Source organism: Scyliorhinus canicula, chromosome 8, assembly GCF_902713615.1.
Source record: "Scyliorhinus canicula chromosome 8, sScyCan1.1, whole genome shotgun sequence".
NCBI lineage: Eukaryota > Metazoa > Chordata > Chondrichthyes > Carcharhiniformes > Scyliorhinidae > Scyliorhinus > Scyliorhinus canicula.
This window is the reverse complement of record NC_052153.1, coordinates 199,460,142-199,480,130: the sequence shown is the minus strand read 5'-3', so window position 1 is coordinate 199,480,130 and position 19,989 is coordinate 199,460,142. Positions and strand designations below refer to the sequence as shown.

The following is a 19,989-nucleotide window of genomic DNA, read 5'->3' as shown; positions in this document are numbered from 1 at the left end:
CTGTCCCCAACCCCAGCCTGTCCCCAACCCCAGCCTGTCCCCAACCCCAGCCTGTCCCCAACCCCAGCCTGTCCCCAACCCCAGCCTGTCCCCAACCCCAGCCTGTCCCCAACCCCAGCCTGTCCCCAACCCCAGCCTGTCCCCAACCCCAGCCTGTCCCCAACCCCAGCCTGTCCCCAACCCCAGCCTGTCCCCAACCCCAGCCTGTCCCCAACCCCAGCCTGTCCCCAACCCCAGCCTGTCCCCAACCCCAGCCTGTCCCCAACCCCAGCCTGTCCCCAACCCCAGCCTGTCCCCAACCCCAGCCTGTCCCCAACCCCAGCCTGTCCCCAACCCCAGCCTGTCCCCAACCCCAGCCTGTCCCCAACCCCAGCCTGTCCCCAACCCCAGCCTGTCCCCAACCCCAGCCTGTCCCCAACCCCAGCCTGTCCCCAACCCCAGCCTGTCCCCAACCCCAGCCTGTCCCCAACCCCAGCCTGTCCCCAACCCCAGCCTGTCCCCAACCCCAGCCTGTCCCAACCCCAGCCTGACCCCCAATCCCAGCCTGACCCCAACCCCAACCTTTTGCCAACCCCCCAGCCTGACCCCAACCCCAGCCTGACCCCAACCCCAGCCTGTCCCCAATCCCAACCTGTCCCCAACCCCCAGCCTGTCCCCCAACCCCAGCCTGTCCCCAAACCCACCCCAGCCTGTCCCCAATCCCAACCCCAGCCTGTCCCCAATCACAACCCCAGCCTGTCCCCAATCCCAACCCAGCCTGTCCCCAATCCCAACCCCAGCCTGTCCCCAACCCCAGCCTGCTCCCCCAACCCCAGCCTGTCCCCAACCCCAGCCTGTCCCCAACCCCAGCCTGTCCCCACCCCAGCCTGTCCCCAACCCCTGCCTGACCCCAATTCCAACCCCTGCCTGTCCCCAATTCCAACCCCAGCCTGTCCCCAACCCCAGCCTGACCCCAACCCCAGCCTGACCCAACCCCAGCCTGATCCCAACCCCAGCCTGTCCCCAACCCCAGCCTGTCCCCAACCCCAGCCTGTCCCAACCCCAGCCTGTCCCCAACCCCAGCCTGTCCCCAACCCTTGTCTGTCCCCAATCCCTGCCTGTCCCCAATCCCTGCCTGTCTCCAAACCCAATCCCAGCCTGACCCCAACCCCAACCTTTTGCCAACCCCAGCCTGACCCCAACCCCAGCCTGTCCCCAATCCCAACCTGTCCCCAACCCCAGCCTGTCCCCAACCCCAGCCTGTCCCCAACCCCAGCCTGTCCCCAAACCCAACCCCAGCCTGTCCCCAATCCCAACCCCAGCCTGTCCCCAATCCCAACCCCAGCCTGTCCCCAATCCCAACCCCAGCCTGTCCCAATCCCAACCCCAGCCTGTCCCCAATCCCAACCCCAGCCTGTCCCCAATCCCAACCCCAGCCTGTCCCCAACCCCAGCCTGTCCCCAACCCCAGCCTGTCCCCAACCCCAGCCTGTCCCCAACCCCAGCCTGTCCCCAACCCCTGCCTGTCCAACCCCTGCGGACCCAATTCAACCCCTGCCTGTCCCCAATTCCAACCCCAGCCTGTCCCCAACCCCAGCCTGACCCCAACCCCAGCCTGACCCCAACCCCAGCCTGACCCAATCCCAACCCCAGCCTGTCCCCAACCCCTGCCTGTCCCAATCCCTGCCTGTCCCCAATCCCTGCCTGTCTCCAAACCCTGCCTGTCCCCAACCCCAGCCTTACCCCAATTCCAACCCCAGCCTGTCCCCAACCCCAGCCTGACCCCAACCCCAGCCTGACCCCAATCCCAGCCTGACCCCAATCCCAACCTGACCCCAATCCCAACCCCAGCCTGACCCCAATCCCAACCCAGCCTGACCCCAATCCCAACCCCTGCCTGTCCCCAACCCCAGCCTGACCCCAACCCCAGCCTGACCCCAACCCCAGCCTGTCCCCAACCCCAGCCTGTCCCCAACCCCAGCCTGTCCCCAACCCCAAGCATGTCCCCAACCCCAGCCTGACCCCAACCCCAGCCTGACCCCAATCCCAACCCCAGCCTGACCCCAATCCCAACCACAGCCTGACCCCAACCCCAGCCTGACCCCAACCCCAGCCTGTCCCCAATCCCAAACCCAGCCTGTCCCCAATCCCAACCCATGCCTGTCCCCAACACCTACCTGTCCCCAACACCTACCTGTCCCCAACCCCAGCCTGTCCCCAACCCCTGCCTGTCCCCAAACCCAGCCTGTCCCCAATCCCAACCCCAGCCTGTCCCCAACCCCAGCCTGTCCCCAACCCCAGCCTGTCCCCAACCCCAGCCTGTCCCCAACCCCAGCCTGTCCCCAACCCCTGCCTGACCCCAATTCCAACCCCTGCCTGTCCCCAATTCCAACCCCAGCCTGTCCCCAACCCCTGCCTGACCCCAACCCCAGCCTGACCCCAACCCCAGCCTGACCCCAATCCCAACCCCAGCCTGTCCCCAACCCCAGCCTGTCCCCAACCCCAGCCTGTCCCCAACCCCTGCCTGTCCCCAATCCCTGCCTGTCCCCAATCCCTGCCTGTCTCCAAACCCTGCCTGTCCCCAACCCCAGCCTTACCCCAATTCCAACCCCAGCCTGTCCCCAACCCCAGCCTGACCCCAACCCCAGCCTGACCCCAACCCCAGCCTGACCCCAATCCCAACCCCAGCCTGACCCCAATCCCAACCCCAGCCTGACCCCAATCCCAACCCCAGCCTGACCCCAATCCCAACCCCTGCCTGTCCCCAACCCCAGCCTGACCCCAACCCCAGCCTGACCCCAACCCCAGCCTGTCCCCAACCCCAGCCTGTCCCCAACCCCAGCCTGTCCCCAACCCCAGCCTGTCCCCAACCCCAGCCTGTCCCCAACCCCAGCCTGACCCCAACCCCAGCCTGACCCCAATCCCAACCCCAGCCTGACCCCAATCCCAACCCCTGCCTGACCCCAACCCCAGCCTGACCCCAACCCCAGCCTGTCCCCAATCCCAAACCCAGCCTGTCCCCAATCCCAACCCCTGCCTGTCCCCAACACCTACCTGTCCCCAACACCTACCTGTCCCCAACCCCAGCCTGACTCCAACCCCTGCCTGTCCCCAAACCCAGCCTGTCCCCAATCCCAACCCCTGCCTTTACCCAGTCCAAACCCCTGCCTGACCCCGACCCCTGCCTGACCCCAATCCCGACCCCTGCCTGACCCCAATCCCGACCCCTGCCTGACCCCAATTCCGACCCCTGCCTGTCCCCGACCCCTGCCTGACCCCAATCCCGACCCCTGCCTGACCCCAATCCCGACCCCTGCCTGACCCCAATCCCGACCCCTGCCTCAGCCCAACCTGAGCCCTGCCTGACTGCAAATCCGAGCCCAGGTGACTCCAAACTTGAATCCTTTCTAAACTCATCCTAACACTTGTGTTGTGTTCTTCAGGCTGAATTGTTACAAGTGCATCTCGGACACACTGCAGGAACTGGTAAACCAAAGTAAGGCCGCTCCACAATCTCCCAGCGTCCCCAAGCTTCCGGGGCCTCCAGTTCTGTCATCTGACCCCAATATGTTGAGCAATGAGGAGGCATCGCAACATGTCAGTATCTGAATAGAGCGTGGGCATATCTATTGTTGAATGTACTCGGACTGATGTGGGTGTGAGGTACATATGGTGGGGGTGTGCGTGCGTCTTGGTTGGTGAGAATATATCGAGGAGAAACAGCTGTTGTGCGCCAGTCGGTCTATGCCGGTGTTTATGCTCCACTTGGGATTGCTCCCATCCTTATCAAAGTAACTTTCTATTCCCTGCACCGTTACATCCTTGTCTGGCTTCCTGTTAGCTTCATCTAAACAATCTGGCTGAACCTCTCCCAGCGATAGTGAGTTCCACATTGTCACCACTCTCTCGATAAAGAGGTTTCTTCCCTATTCCCGATTTGATTTCTTGACTATCTCATGGAAGTTGATTAGTTTTGCTGTTCCCCACAATAGGAAACACTTTCTCTGTATTCACTCTAATCAAACATAGAACAATACAGCACAGAACAGCCCCTTCGGCCCTCGATGTTGCGCCGAGCAATGATCACCCTACTCAAACCCACGTATCCACCCTATACCCGTAACCCAACAACCCCCGCCCCCCCTTAACCTTACTTTTTAGGACACTACGGGCAATTTAGCATGGCCAATCCACCTAACCCGCACATCTTTGGACTGTGGGAGGAAACCGGAGCACCCGGAGGAAACCCACGCACACACGGGGAGGACGTGCAGACTCCGCACAGACAGTGACCTAGCTGGGAACCGAACCTGGGACCCTGGAGCTGTGAAGCATTTATGCTAACCACCATGCTACCGTGCTGCCCACTACCTTTCAGAATTTTGAAGACCTCAGCTTTGTCACTCTTGATCTTTCTGTTTCAAAAACAAAGAAAAGTACAGCATAGGAACAGGCCCGTTAGAGCATCATAGAACAGTACAGCGCAGAACAGGCCCTTCGGCCCTCGATGTTGTGCCGAGCCATGATCACCCTACTCAAACCCACGTATCCACCCTATACCCGTAACCCAACAACCCTCCCCTTAACCTTACTTTTTAGGACACTACGGGCAATTTAGGGGCTGGTTTAGCTCACCAGGCTAAATCGCTGGCTTTGAAAGCAGACAAAACAGGCCAGCAGCACGGTTCGATTCCCATACCAGCCTCCCCGGACAGGCGCCGGAATGTGGCGACTAGGGGCTTTTCACAGTAACTTCAATGAAGCCTACTCGTGACAATAAGCGATTTTCATTTTCATTCATTTTTTCAATTTAGCATGGCCAATCCACCTAACCCGCACATCCTTGGACTGTGGGAGGAAACCGGAGCACCCGGAGGAAACCCACGCACACACGGGGAGGACGTGCAGACTCCGCACAGACAGTGACCCAGCCGGGAATCGAACCTGGGACCCTGGAGCTGTGAAGCATTTATGCTAACTACCATGCTGCCCACAGGCTTGGAGGGCCGAAGGGCCTGTCCCTGTGCAGTACTTTTCTTTGCTCTTTGGTCCTCCAAGCCTGCGCCGACCATGCTGCCCGTCTAACCTAAAACCTTTTACACTTCCGGGGTCCCTATCCCTCTATTCCCATCCTATTCAGGTATTTGTCGTCGCCCCTTAAACGTCACTTCGTACCTGCCTCCACCACCTCCTCCAGCAGCGAGTTCCAGGCACCCACTACCCTCTGTGTAAGACAACATCCCTCGTACATCTCCTCTAAACCTTGCCCCTGGCATCTTAAACCTATGCCCCTTAGTAATTGACTCTTCCCCCCTGGAAAAAGCCTCTCACTATCCACTCTGTCTATGCCCCTCATAATTTTGTAGACCTCTATCAGGTCGCCCCTCAACCTCCGTCGTTCCAGTGAGAACAAACCGAGTTTATTAAACCGCTCCTCATAGCTAATGCCCTCCATACCAGGCAACATCCTGGTAAATCTCTTCTGCACCCTCTCTAAAGCCTCCACATCCTTCTGGTAGTGTGGCGACCAGAATGAACAAGTGTGGCCGAACTAAGGTTCTACACAGAATCACAGTAAATTATAGTGCAGAAAAAGCCGTTCGGCCCATCGAGTCTGCATCGCCTCAGGAAAGGCACCTGATCTGCCAATTTTTATACCATTTGCCAACACTTGGCCCATAGCCTTGAATGTTATGACGTGCCAAGTGCTCATTGCGATACTTTTTAAAGGGTGTGAGGCAACCCGCCTCTACCACCCTCCCAGGCAGCGTGTTCCACACCATCACCACCCTCTGGTTAAAACGGTTTTTCCTCAAATCCCTCCTGAACCTCCCACCCCTCACCTTTGTCCCCTTGCAACTGACCCTTCAACTAAAGGGAACAGCTGCTCCCTAACCACCCTGTCCATGCCCCTCATAATCTTGTCCACCTCGATCAGGTCGCCCCTCTGTCTTCTCTGCTCCAGAGAAAACAATCTCAGCCTATGCAACCTCTCTTCATAATTTAAATGTTCTTTAAGTTAAAAAACTTTGAATATACTGAAGAGGCGGCTGGATATAGCACTTGGGGAGAATGGGATCAAAGGCTATGGGTAGAAAGCAGGATTTGGCTGTTAAATTGGATGATCAGCCATGATCGTGATGAATAGTGGAGCAGGCTCGAAGGGCCAAAAGGCCTCCTGCTCCTATCTTCTATGTATCTATGCAATTCTGGTCGCCACACTACCAGAAGGATGTGGAGGCTTTAGAGAGGGTGCAGAAGAGATTTACGCGGACGTTGCCTGGTATGGAGGGTATTAGCTATGAGGAGAGGTTGAATAAACTCGGTTTGTTCTCACTTGAACAACGGAGGTCGAGGGGTGACCTGATAGAAGTCTACAAAATTATGAGGGACATGGACAGAGTGGACAGTCAGAAGCTTTTTCCAGGGGGGAAGAGTCAATTACTCGGTGGGATAGGTTTAAGGTGCGAGGGGCAAGGTTTAGAGGAGATGTACGAGGCAGGTTTTTTTACACAGAGGGTAGTGGGTGCCTGGAACTCGCTGCCGGAGGAGGTGGTGGAAGCAGGGACGATGGTGAAGTTCAAGGGGCATCTTGACAAATACAGTAAGATGTCTTGCGACACCAGGTTAAAGTCCAACTGGTTAGTTTCAAACACTAGTTTTCGGCGCGCTGCTCCTTCCTCAGGTGAATGAAGAGGTATGTTCCAAAAACATATATATTGACAAATTCAAAGATTAATTAAATTCTGTGAAATTAGTTGTCACATTTCTTACACTACAACACTGACAGGGTGGAAGTGCAGACTGAGTGTGATTAGCAAAGCATTTGGATCGTGTACTTGCTAAAGGGCTATTAAGTACAAAAGCAGAGAAATTATGCTCGCCTTTTATAAAGTTCTGCTTAACCACAACTACAGTATTGGGTTCTGTTGTGGTCACTACGGGTAGGATGGGTGTGAGGGTCCTTCAGAGGATGCCGGGAACATTTACCAGATCGGTCCCAGGACTGTGGGTTTTAGGTATAAAGTTAGTTGCCCAAGGTGGTGTTGGGGTTGGCTTAGGAGTAAAAGAAAATGTGGGAAGATTTGGATAAGTTTAGATAACGTGAACAAAGGAAAATATAGGAAACTCGGAGCAGGAGTAGAGTATTCAACCCCCCCAGAGCCTGCTCCACCATTCAACTAGATCATGGCTGACCTTTAACCTCAATACCATCTTCTCGCTCTAACCTCGTATCCTGTTGGGCAGCACGGTAGCATTGTGGATAGCACAATCGCTTCACAGCTCCAGGGTCCCAGGTTCGATTCCGGCTTGGGTCACTGTCTGTGCGGAGTCTGCACATCCTCCCCGTGTGTGCGTGGGTTTCCTCCGGGTGCTCCGGTTTCCTCCCACAGTCCAAAGATGTGCAGGTTAGGTGGATTGGCCATGGTAAATTGCCCTTAGTGTCCAAAATTGCCCTTAGTGTTGGGTGGGGTTACTGGGATATGGAGATAGGGTGGAGGTGTTGACCTTGGTTAGGGTCCTCTTTCCAAGAGCCGGTGCAGACTCGATGTGCTGAATGGCCTCCTTCTGCACTGTAAATTCTATGAAAATTCTATGATGTCATTGGTCGCTAGAAACCTATCAACTTCTGCATTGAACATACTCTGAGATTGAGCCTCTGAGTTAGAGAATTCCAAAGATTCACCATACTCGGACTGAAGAAATTCCACCTCATCCCGGTCCTAAATGGCCTCCCTGTGATTCTGAGACTGTGTTCCCTGGTGCAGAACAGCCATCCAACAGAGGAAACTTTCTGCCTGCATTTACCCTGTTGAGCCCTCATAGAATTTTGTAAACTTCAGCGAGATCACCTCTCATTCTTCTGAAAACTCAAGAATAGAGGCGCTGTCTCCTCAATCTCACCTTGCAAGACAATCCCGCTATCCCGAGGATCAGTCTCGTGATATCCGTTGTACTCTCTCGACTGCCACTATTCCCTTTCTTGGGTAATAAACCAAAACTGCACACAATACGCCAGCTGTGGCCTCACCAAGGATCTGTGCAATTACAGGAAGAAATCATTACACCTGTACTCAAATCCTTTGCAATACAGGCTAATATCAGGGAGGCAGTGGCACAGTGATATTGTCACTAGACTAGGAATTTCGAGATCCAGAATAATACCTGGGTTTGTCTCCTGCCAGGGCAGATGGTGCAATTTGAATTCAATAAAAATCTGGAATTAAAAGTCTAATGATGAACGGGAAAACATTGTCGATTGCCGTAACAAACTAATCTGGTTCACTAATGTCCTTTCGAGAAGGACATCTGCGGCCTCACGGCGCTGAGGTCCCAGGTCCCGGCCCCGGGTCACTGTCCGTGTGGAGTTTGCACATTCTCCCCGTGTTTGCGTGGGTTTCGCCCCCACAACCCAAAGATGTGCAGGGTAGGTGGATTGGGCCACACTAAATTGCCCCTTAATTGGAAAAAATTAATTGAATACTATAAATTTATTTTTAAAAAAGAGAAGGAAATCTGCCATCCTTACCCGATCTGGCCTGCATGTGACTCCAGATTCACAGCAATGTGGTTGACTCTCTGAAATGTAAGTGCAGTTAGGGACGGGCAATAAATGCTGTCTCATGTCCCATAAATGAGAACAAAAAAAATATCTTTCCTCATTACTTCCTGCACCAGCACGTACACTTTTAGTGACTTGTGAACAAGAATATACTTCTCAATCTCTCCCCATCTGTTTTTACGATCAAAGTGAAAAACCTCAATTGTTTTCACATTATATTCCATTCACCTTGTTCCCACCCACATTCTTAATCTAAATCTCCTTCAACCCTCTTTGCATCCTCCTCACAACTCTCATTCTCACAAAGTTTTGCATCATCAGCAAACTTGGAAATGTTGTATTTGGCCCCCACATGCAAATCACTGCTAAAGATTAGGAATAGCTGGGGCCCCAGCGCTGATCCTTGTAAAACCCAAATAGCAACAGCCTGCCGACCTGCCAGTGATCCGTTTACCCTGTTTCCTTTCCGGTCAGCAACCCTCAATCCATGCTGGTATGTTACCCTCCAAGCCCACGTGCCCCGGATTTGCTTACCGTTGGTGTCTGATATACGGTGTGTCTTTGTGGTGTGTGTGGTGATGTGGGTTAAAGGGTGCGAGTGCTGGGTGTGTTGATGTGGGTTACAGGGTGTGTGTTTGTGCTGTGTGTGTTGATGTGGGTTATAGGGTGTGTGTTTGTGCTGTGTTGATGTGGGTTATAGGGTGTGTGCTGTGTGTGTGTTGATGTGGGTTACAGGGTGTGTGTTTGTGCTGTGTTTGTTGATGTGGGCTATAGGGTGTGTTTGTGCTGTGTTTGTTGATGTGGGTTATAGGTTGTGTTTGTGCTGTGTTTGTTGATGTGGGCTATAGGGTGTGTGTTTGTGCTGTGTTTGTTGATGTGGGTTATAGGGTGTGTGTTTGTGCTGTGTTTGTTGATGTGGGCTATAGGGTGTGTTTGTGCTGTGTTTGTTGATGTGGGCTATAGGGTGTGTGTTTGTGCTGTGTTTGTTGATGTGGGCTATAGGGTGTGTGTTTGTGCTGTGTTTGTTGATGTGGGTTACAGGGTGTGTGTGTTGATGTAGGTTAAAGGGTGTGTGTTTGTGCAGTGTTCGTTGATGTGGGTTACAGGGTGTGTGTTTGTTGATGTGGGTTACAGGGCGTGTGTTTGTTGATGTGGGTTACAGGGTGTGTATTTGTGCTGTGTTTGTTGATGTGGGTTATCGGGTGTGTGTTGATGTGGGTTATAGGGTGTGTGTTTGTGCTGTGTTTGTTGATGTGGGTTACGGGGTGTGTGTTTGTGCTGTGTTTGTTGATGTGGGTTATCGGGTGTGTGTGTTGATGTGTGTTATAGGGTGTGTGTGCTGTGTGTGTGTTGATGTGTGTTATAGGGTGTGTGTTTGTGCTGTGTTGATGTGGGTTATAGGGTGTGTGTTTGTGCTGTGTTTGTTGATGTGGGTTATCGGGTGTGTGTGCTGTGTGTGTTGATGTGGGTTATAGGGTGTGTGTTTGTGCTGTGTTGATGTGGGTTATAGGGTGTGTGTTTGTGCTGTGTTGATGTGGGTTATAGGGTGTGTGTTTGTGCTGTGTTGATGTGGGTTATAGGGTGTGTGTTTGTGCTGTGTTTGTTGATGTGGGTTATAGGGTGTGTGTTTGTGCTGTGTTTGTTGATGTGGGTTATCGGGTGTGTGTGCTGTCTGTGTGTTGATGTGGGTTACAGGGTGTGTGTTTGTGCTGTGTTTGTTGATGTGCGTTATAGGGTGTGTGTTTGTGCTGTGTCAGGTGTACCCACTGAATTTGGGTGGAGGATTGGTTTAAGTGTCTATTTGTAAGGGTGGGATTTGGATATTTCTTTAACTCTTCACTTTTCCCCAGTTTGAACAAATGTTGAAACTTGCTCAGAGGTCAACGGATGAACTCTTCAACATCGCTTTGTTTAACTGGCTGATCCAGGCTGACTTGATGGACAAGCTGCTCGAGGTAAGGAACTGGGGTAAAGCGGTTATGGTCTGTGTCCATAATACTGCTCCAACCTTCTAACTGATTGCTTACCTCTCTAAGTTAGTGACCATTGAGCTTGGTCCGAAATACTGACCCACATATCTGACCCCGGCACGACCCCAATACTGATGTCATGCCACAGGGATCCAAGTTGGGCGTTGACAATTTACAATCGGTTATCAACTTCCCTTTACTGTCACTGTGTCAGATTCCTGGAGCTCCCTCCCGAACAGCACTGTGGGTCTAGCTGCCCTGCATGGACTGCAGCGGTTCAAGAAGGCAGCTCACCAGCTTCTTTTCAAAGGCAATTGGGGATAAGCATTAAACGATGGTCTAGCCAGCGACATCCACATTCTGACAATTAATGTAAAAATAAATCACTGATCTGGATGAAGGAAATGAACGAAAAGTAGCTAAACGTGCTGATAACAAAGAACAAAGAAAAGTACAGCACAGGAACAGGCCCTTCGGCCCTCCAAGCCTGCGCTGACCATGCTGCCCGCCTAAACTAAAATCCTCTCCACTTCCTGGTTCCGTATCCCTCTATTCCCATCCTTTTCATGTATTTGTCAAGATGCCCCTTAAATGTCACTATCATCCCTGCTTCCACCACCTCTGGCAGCGAGTTCCAGGCAACCACTACCCTCTGTGTAAAAAAACTTGCCTCGTACATCTCCTCTAAACCTTGCCCCTCGCACCTTAAACCTATGCCCCCTAGTAATTGACCTCTCTACCCTGGGAAAACGTCTCTGACTATCCATCCTGTCTATGCCCCTCATAATTTTGTAGACCTCTATCAGGTCGCCCCTCAATCTCCTTCGGTTGGAAACTCGGGTGTCATGTGAGCGTCCCTTTCAGAAAGGTTTTTGTCTTATCACATGGCTTCAGTGATGTCATTGTGTGGGTGGAGCTGGGCTGTGGCTGTGAGTTTTACTTTCACTTTCACATTTGACTACTGTGGACTCAGACAAGAGAAATGTTTTCGCCTGTCTCTCTCTATTTTCATTTTGAATATCTGTTCCAGTAAAAATACTTTGGTGGTGATTTTAGATGAAATGAAAATCGCTTATTGTCACGAGTAGGCTTCACTGTTACTGTGAAAAGCCCCTAGTCGCCACATTCCGACGCCTGTCCGGGGAGGCTGGTACGGGAATCGAACCGTGCTGCTGGCCTGCTTGGTCTGCTTTAAAAGCCAGCGATTTAGCCTGGTGAGCTAAACCAGCCCCGTAGTTTACTTTCCAGAAGGGTTTAAAACTGCTGGTGAGACGGGGTCAGAATCTCCGGAAAGCCAGTTTTATTCAAGTGAGAATGTCGAGTGCTGGGCTACGCCCTTGAAAACGGGGTTTGGGGATTTTGTTTTTGAATTGGAACAGTAAAGGGGGGATTCATTAATGGTTGTACATAGATTACTGTAGCTGTGGGGTATCTTTATAAGAACATAAGAACTAGGAGCAGGAGTAGGCCATCTGGCCCCTCGAGCCTGCTCCGCCATTCAATGAGATCATGGCTGATCTTTATGTTTGTAATTGATAAACCTTTTTGCTGTGTGTTGATATAAATGTCAACTGCTTACTTAGAATGAAGCTGGTTTTGATTAAAGTGTCTGGAAGTCTATTGAATCACTCCTGAAGGGAAGCCTCGTGCTCATCCGAGCCAAATTCAACTGAAAGGTTGTAGATCAGGTGAACTCCATAATACACTTTGCAGTTTTTAAACCCTGGCCCATAACAAGGGATTTAGATTGTTTTAGGTTCAGTGATTTAGGAAGATTTAACTGAAGTGAGTGGATGAAATTTGGCAGATGAGGTAATGTAGACAAGTGTGAACTTGTCCATTTTGGCAGGAAGAATATAAAAGTAGTACATTGTTGAAGGGAGTCTGCAGAATTCTACACGAAAAGGGATCGGGATGTTCTCTACACAAATGAGTTGCTGCAGCCACAGACACACCCACCGTCTCACCTTCCGAAGTCAGATCTGCCTTCCTGAAAGTGAACCCTCGGAAGGCGACGAGCCCGGATGGGATCCTTGGTCATGCACTCAGCCTGCGCGGATCAGCTGGCAGAGGTGTTCACGGACATCTTTAACCTATCCCTACTCCACTCCGAGGTCCCCACCTGCTTCAAGAAGACCACCATCATACCGGTACCAATGAACCAGGCAACGTGCCTCAATGACTACCGTCCGGTGGCCCTGACTTTATACAATGTACAGTGCAGAAGGAGGCCATTCGGCCCATCGAGTCTGCACCGGCCCTTGGAAAGAGCACCCTATCGAAGCCCACACCTCCACCCTATCCCCGTAACCCAGCTAACCTTTTTGGACACCAAGGGCAGTTGAGGAAGGCCAATCCACCTAACCCGCACATCTTTGAACATCTGTCATTATGAAGTGCTTCGAGATGTTGGTCAGGAGACACATCAACTCATATCTTCCAGAATGCCTCAATCCACTGCAACTCGCATATCGCCACAACCAGTCCACAGCAGACTCCATCTCCCTTGCCCTGTACTCATCCCTGGAGCATCTCAACAACAAAGACTCCTACATCAGACTCCTGTTCATTGACTACAGCTCCGCCTTCAACACTATAATCCCAGCCAAGCTCATAACCAAACTCCAAAACCTAGGACTTGGCTCCTCCCTCTGCAACTGGATCCTCGACTTCCTGATCCACAGACCACAATCAGTAAGGATAAACAACAACACCTCCTCCACGATAGTCCTCAATACCGGGGCCCCACAAGGCTGCGTACTTAACCCCCTACTATACTCCATGTACACACATGACTGCGTGGCAAAATTTAGTTCCAACTCCATCTACAAGTTTGCTGATGACACGACCTTAGTGGGTCAGCTCTCGAACAACGGCGAGTCAGAATACAGGAGAGATAGAGAACCTAGTGCCTTGGTACAGCAACAACAATCTATCATAAGAACATAATAACTAGGAGCAGGAGGAGGCCATCTGGCCCTTCGAGCCTGTTCTGCCATTCAATGAGATCATGGCTGATCTTTGTGGACTCAACTCCATTTTCCCGCCCGAACACCATAACCCTTAATCCCTTTATTCTTCAAAAAACTATCGATCTTTATCTTGAAAACATTTAATGAAGGAGCCTCAACTGCTTCGCTGGGCAAGGAATGCCATAGATTCACAATGCTTTGGATGAAGAAGTTCCTCCGAAGCTCAGTCCTAACTCTAGTTTGCACTGGAGTGCTGAGCTTGTGGCATTTGAGTGCTACAGTGAGAGTTTGGTGACTGAGGGAGTGCTGAGCTTGTGGCATTTGAGTGCTACAGTGAGAGTTTGGTGACTGAGGGAGTTAGGTGAGGAGGGAGTAAGGTGCTCCTTACATTTCATTTACTATATTTATCAAAGAGCGTGAAGGGAGCCAGGAGTTTAGAGTACAGCTGACTGGAAGTAGAGTCGGAGGGCGGAGGTCCAGTTGGTCCAAGGGGCAGCTAATTCTGTAAAGTAAGAGGGGATGGAGGCTAGGGCAGTTGCATGCTCCTCCTGTAGGATGTGGGTGGTGAGGGATACCACTGGTGTCCCCGCTGACTATACCTGCGGGAAGTGCACCCAACTCCATCTCCTCAGAGACCGTGTTAGGGAACTGGAGCTGGATGAACTTCGGATCATCCGGGAGGCAGAGGGGGTTATCGAGAAGAGTTACAGGGAGGTAGCCACACCAAAGGTACTGGACAAGAGTAGCTGGGTTACAATCAGGGGAAAGAAAACTAACAGGCAGACAGTGCAGGGATCCCTCGTGGCCGTTCCCCTTCAAAACAAGTATACCGTTTTGGATGCTGTTGGGGGGGATGACCTACCGGGGGAAGGCCCCAGCGGCCAGGTGTCTGGCACTGAGTCTGGCTCTGGGGCTCAGAAGGGAAGGGGGAGCATAGAAAAGCAATAGTAATAGGAGATTCAATGGTATGGGGAATAGATAGGAGATTCTGTGGTCGCGAGCAAGACTCCCGAAAGGTATGTTGCATCCCGGGTGCCAGGGCCAGGGATGTCTCGGATCGTGTCTTCAGGATCCTGAAGGGGGAGGGTGAGCAGCCAGAAGTCGTGGTGCACATTGGTACCAACGACGTAGGTAGGACAAGGGGTGTGGAGGTAATAAACAAGTTTAGGGAGTTAAAGGCCCGGACAGACAGAGTTGTTATCTCTGGTTTGTTGCCGGTGCCACGTGATAGCGAGGCTAGGAATAGGGAGAGAGTGCAGTTGAACACGTGGCTGCAGGAATGGTGTAGGAGGGAGGGCTTCAGGTATTTGGATAATTGGAGCGCATTCTGGGGAAGGTGGGACATGTACAAGCAGGACGGGTTGCATCTGAACCGGAGGGGCACCAATATCCTGGGGGGGAGGTTTTCTAGTAGTCTTCGGGAGGGTTTAAACTAATTTGTCAGGGGAATGGGAACCGGATTTGTAGTCCAGCAACTAAGGAAGACGATAGTCAGGACGCCAAAGCTTTTAGTGACGCAGTGGGGAAGGTAACAATGACAAAGGAGAGTACTTGCAGGCAAGGAGATGGGTTGAAGTGTGTATACGTCAATGCAAGAAGCATCAGGAATAAGGTGGGTGAACTTAAGGCATGGATCTGTACTTGGGACTACGATGTGGTGGCCATCACGGAAACTTGGATAGAAGAGGGGCAGAAATGGTTGTTGGAGGTCCCTGGCTATAGATGTTTCAACAAGATTAGGGAGGATGGTAAAAGAGGTGGGGGGTGGCATTGTTAATTAGAGATAGTATAACAGCTGCAGAAAGGCAGTTCGAGGGGGATCTGCCTACTGAGGTAATATGGGTTGAAGTCAGAAATAGGAAAGGAGCAGTCACCTTGTTGGGAGTTTTCTATAGGCCCCCAATAGCAGCAGAGATGTGGAGGAACAGATTGGGAAACAGATTTTGGAAAGGTGCAGAAGTCACAGGGTAGTAGTCATGGGTGACTTCAACTTCCCAAACATTGAGTGGAAACTCTTTAGATCAAATACTTTGGATGGAGTAGTGTTTGTGCAGTGTGTCCAGGAAGCTTTTCTAACACAGTATGTAGATTGTCCGACCAGAGGGGAGGCCATATTGGATTTGGTACTTGGTAATGAACCAGGGCAGGTGATAGGTTTGTTAGTGGGGGAGCATTTTGGAGGTAGTGACGACAATTCTGTGACTTTCACTTTAGTAATGGAGAGGGATAGGTATGTGCAACAGGGCAAGGTTTACAATTGGGGGATGGGTAAATACAATGCTGTCAGACAAGAACTGAAGTGCATAAGTTGGGAACATATGCTGTCAGGGAAGGACACAAGTGAAATGTGGAACTTGTTCAAGGAACAGGTACTGCGTGTTTTTGATATGTATGTCCCTGTCAGGCAGGGAAGAGATGGTCGAGTGAGGGAACCATGGTTGACAAGAGAGGTTGAATGTCTTGTTAAGAGGAAGAAGGAGACTTATGTAAGGCTGAGGAAACAAGGTTCAGACAGGGCGCTGGAGGGATGCAAGATAGCCAGGAGGGAACTGAAGAAAGGGATTAGGAGAGCTAAGAGAGGGCATGAAAAATCTTTGGCGGGTAGGATCAAGGAAAACCCCAAGCTCTTTTACGCACATGTGAGAAATATGAGAATGACTAGAGCGAGGGTAGGTCCGATCAAGGACAGTAGCGGGAGGTTGTGTATTGAGTCTGAAAAGATAGGAGAGGTCTTGAACAAGTCTTTTTCTTCAGTATTTACAAACAAGAGGGGCCATATTGTTGGAGAGGACAGTGCGAAACAGACTGGTAAGCTCGAGGAGATACTTGTTAGGAAGGAAGATGTGTTGGGCATTTTGAAAAACTTGAGAATAGACAAGTCCCCCGGGCCTGACGGGATATATCCAAGGATTCTATGGGAGGCAAGAAATGAAATTTCAGAGCCGTTGGCAATGATCTTTTCATCCTCGCTGTCAACAGGGGTGGTACCAGAGGATTGGAGAGTGGCGAATGTCGTGCCCCTGTTCAAAAAAGGGAATTGGGATAACCCTGGGAATTACAGGCCAGTTAGTCCTACTTCGGTGGTAGGCAAAGTAATGGAAAGGGTACTGAGGGATAGGATTTCTGAGCATCTGGAAAGACACTGCTTGATTAGGGGTAGTCAGCACGGATTTGTGAGGGGTAGGTCTTGCCTTACAAGTCTTATTGACTTCTTTGAGGAGGTGACCAAGCATGTAGATGAAGGTAAAGCAGTGGATGTGGTGTACATGGATTTTAGTAAGGCATTTGATAAGGTTCCCCATGGTAGGCTTATGCAGAAAGTAAGGAGGCATGGGATAGTGGGAAATTTGGCCAGTTGGATAACGAACTGGCTAACCGATGGAAGATAGAGAGTGGTGGTGGATGGCAAATATTCAGCCTGGAGCCCAGTTACCAGTGGCATACCACAGGGATCAGTTCTGGGTCCTCTGCTGTTTGTGATTTTCATTAACGACTTGGATGAGGGAGTTGAAGGGTGGGTCAGTAAATTTGCAGATGATAAGAAGATTGGTGCAGTTGTGGATAGTGAGGAGGGCTGTTGTCGGCTTCAAAGAGACATAGATAGGATGCAGAGCTGGGCTGAGAAGTGGCAGATGGAGTTTAACCCTGACAAGTGTGAGGTTGTCCATTTTGGAAGGACAAATATGAATGCGGAATACAGGGTTAACGGTAGGGTTCTTGGCAATGTGGAGGAGGAGAGAGATCTTGGGGTCTATGTTCATAGATCTTTGAAAGTTGCCACTCAAGTGGATAGAGCTGTGAAGAAGGCCTATGGTGTGCTAGCGTTTATTAGCAGAGGGATTGAATTTAAGAATCGTGAGGTGATGATGCAGCTGTACAAAACCTTGGTCAGGCCACATTTGGAGTACTGTGTGCAGTTCTGGTCACCTAATTTTAGGAAGGACGTGGAAGTTTTGGAAAAGGTGCAAAGAAGATTTATCAGGATGTTGCCTGGAATGGAGAGTAGGTCTTACGAGGAAAGGTTGAGGGTGCTAGGCCTTTTCTCATTAGAACGGAGAGGGAAGAGGGGCGACTTGATAGAGGTTTATAAGATGATTAGGGGAATAGATAGAGTAGACAGTCAGAGACTTTTTCCCCGGGTGGAACACACCATTACAAGGGGACATAAATTTAAGATAAATGGTGGAAGATATAGGGGGGATGTCAGAGGTAGGTTCTTTACCCAGAGAGTAGTGGGGGCATGGAATGCACTGCCTGTGGAAGTAGTTGAGTCGGAAACGTTAGGGACCTTCAAGTGGCTATTGGATAGGTACATGGATTAGGGTAGAATAATGGAGTGTAGGTTAACTTCTTAAGGGCAGCACGGTAGCATTGTGATAGCACAATTGCTTCACAGCTCCAGGGTCCCATGTTCGATTTCGACTTGGGTCACTGTCTGTGTGGAGTCTGCACATCCTCCCTGTGTGTGCGTGGGTTTCCTCCGGGTGCTCCGGTTTCCTCCCACAATCCAAAGATGTGCAGGTTGGGTGGATTGGCCATGATAAATTGCCCTTCGTGTCCAGAATTCTATGATTAACCTAGGATAAAAGTTTGGCACAACATCGTGGGCCGAAGGGCCTGTTCTGTGCTGTATTTCTCTCTCTACTTCCCCTTATTTTGAGGCTATGCCCCCTAGTTCTGCTTTCATCCGCCAGTGGAAACAACCTGCCCGCATCTATCCTATCATAATTTTCTATGTTTCTATAAGATCCCCCCCCGCATCCTTCTAAATTCCAACGAATACAGTCCCAGTCTACTCAACCTCTCCTCATAATCCAACCCCCTCAATTTGGGGACTAACCTAGTGAATCTCCTCTGCACACCCTCCAGCACCAGTACGTCCTTTCTCAGGTAAGGAGACCAAAACTGAACACAATCCCTCAATGTCAGCAAAACTAGGGAACTGGTCATTGACTTCGGGAAGCAAAATACTGTACACACCACTGTCAGCATCAACGGGGCTGTGGTGGCAATGGTTGACAGCTTCAAATTCTAGATGTGCACATCACCAACAATCTGTCCTGGGCCACCCACGTCGATGCTACCACTAAGAAAGCACAACAGCGCCTATACTTCCTCAGGAAACTAAGGAAATTCGGCATGTCCACACTGACTCTTACCAACTTTTACAGATGCACTATAGAAAGCATCCTATCGGGCTGCATCACAGCCTGGTATGGCAACTGCTCGGCCCAGGACCGCAAGAAACTTCAGAGAATCGTGAGCACAGCCCAGACCATCACACAAACCCACCTCCCATCCATTGACTCCATTTATACCTCCCGCTGCCTGGGGAAAGGAGGCAGCATAATCAAAGACCCCGCCCACCCGCATTATTCTCTCTTCCAACTTCTTCCATCGGGCGGGAGATACAAAATCTGAGAACACGTATGAACAGACTCCAAAAACAGCTTCTTCCCCACTGTTACCTGACTCCTGAATGGCCCCTTAGAGTCTGAACGGATCTTTCAACGCATCCTCTCCACAGTTGTAGCACTAAATACCGTGTACTTCACTCGCTGCCAATCCCGTGTACTTCACTCGCTGCCTGTACCGTGTGCTTCACTCGCTGTCTCTACCGTGTACTTCACTCGCTGCCTGTACCGTGTACTTCACTTGCTGCCTGTACCGTGTGCTTCACTCGCTGTCTCTACCGTGTACTTCACTCGCTGCCTGTACCGTGTACTTCACTCGCTGCCAATCCCGTGTACTTCACTCGCTGCCTGTACCGTGTGCTTCACTCGCTGTCTCTACCGTGTACTTCACTCGCTGCCTGTACCGTGTGCTTCACTTGCTGCCTATACCGTGTACTTCACTCGCTGTCTGTACCGTGTACTTCACTCGCTGCCTATACCGTGTACTTCACTCGCTGTCTCTACCGTGTACTTCACTCGCTGTCTCTACCGTGTACTTCACTCGCTGCCTGTACCGTGTACTTCACTCGCTGTCTCTACCGTGTACTTCACTCGCTGCCTATACCGTGTACTTCACTCGCTGTCTCTACCGTGTACTTCACTCGCTGCCTGTACCGTGTACTTCACTCGCTGTCTCTACCGTGTACTTCACTTGCTGCCTGTACCGTGTACTTCACTCGCTGCCTATACCGTGTACTTCACTCGCTGCCTGTACCGTGTACTTCACTCGCTGCCTGTACCGTGTACTTCACTCGCTGCCTGTACCGTGTACTTCACTCGCTGTCTCTACCGTGTACTTCACTCGCTGCCTGTACCGTGTACTTCACTCGCTGTCTCTACCGTGTACTTCACTCGCTGTCTCTACCGTGTACTTCACTCGCTGCCTATACCGTGTACTTCACTCGCTGCCTGTACCGTGTACTTCACTCGCTGTCTCTACCGTGTACTTCACTCGCTGTCTCTACCGTGTACTTCACTCGCTGCCTGTACCGTGTACTTCACTCGCTGCCTGTACCGTGTACTTCACTCGCTGTCTCTACCGTGTACTTCACT

At 51.3% G+C, this 19,989-nt stretch overlaps 1 protein-coding gene across 1 annotated transcript in view; it reads left to right on the top strand.

Annotated features, from left to right (window-relative positions):
• The window catches only part of nup155 (nucleoporin 155), a 279,092-nt gene that overhangs the window by 199,088 nt on the left and 60,015 nt on the right, over positions 1-19,989 (top strand). Inside the window, exons 23-24 of the mRNA XM_038803930.1 lie at positions 3,422-3,575; positions 10,392-10,496. Of these exons, the coding sequence (XP_038659858.1) occupies positions 3,422-3,575; positions 10,392-10,496 (259 nt within the window). The remainder of the gene's footprint in view (positions 1-3,421; positions 3,576-10,391; positions 10,497-19,989) is intronic.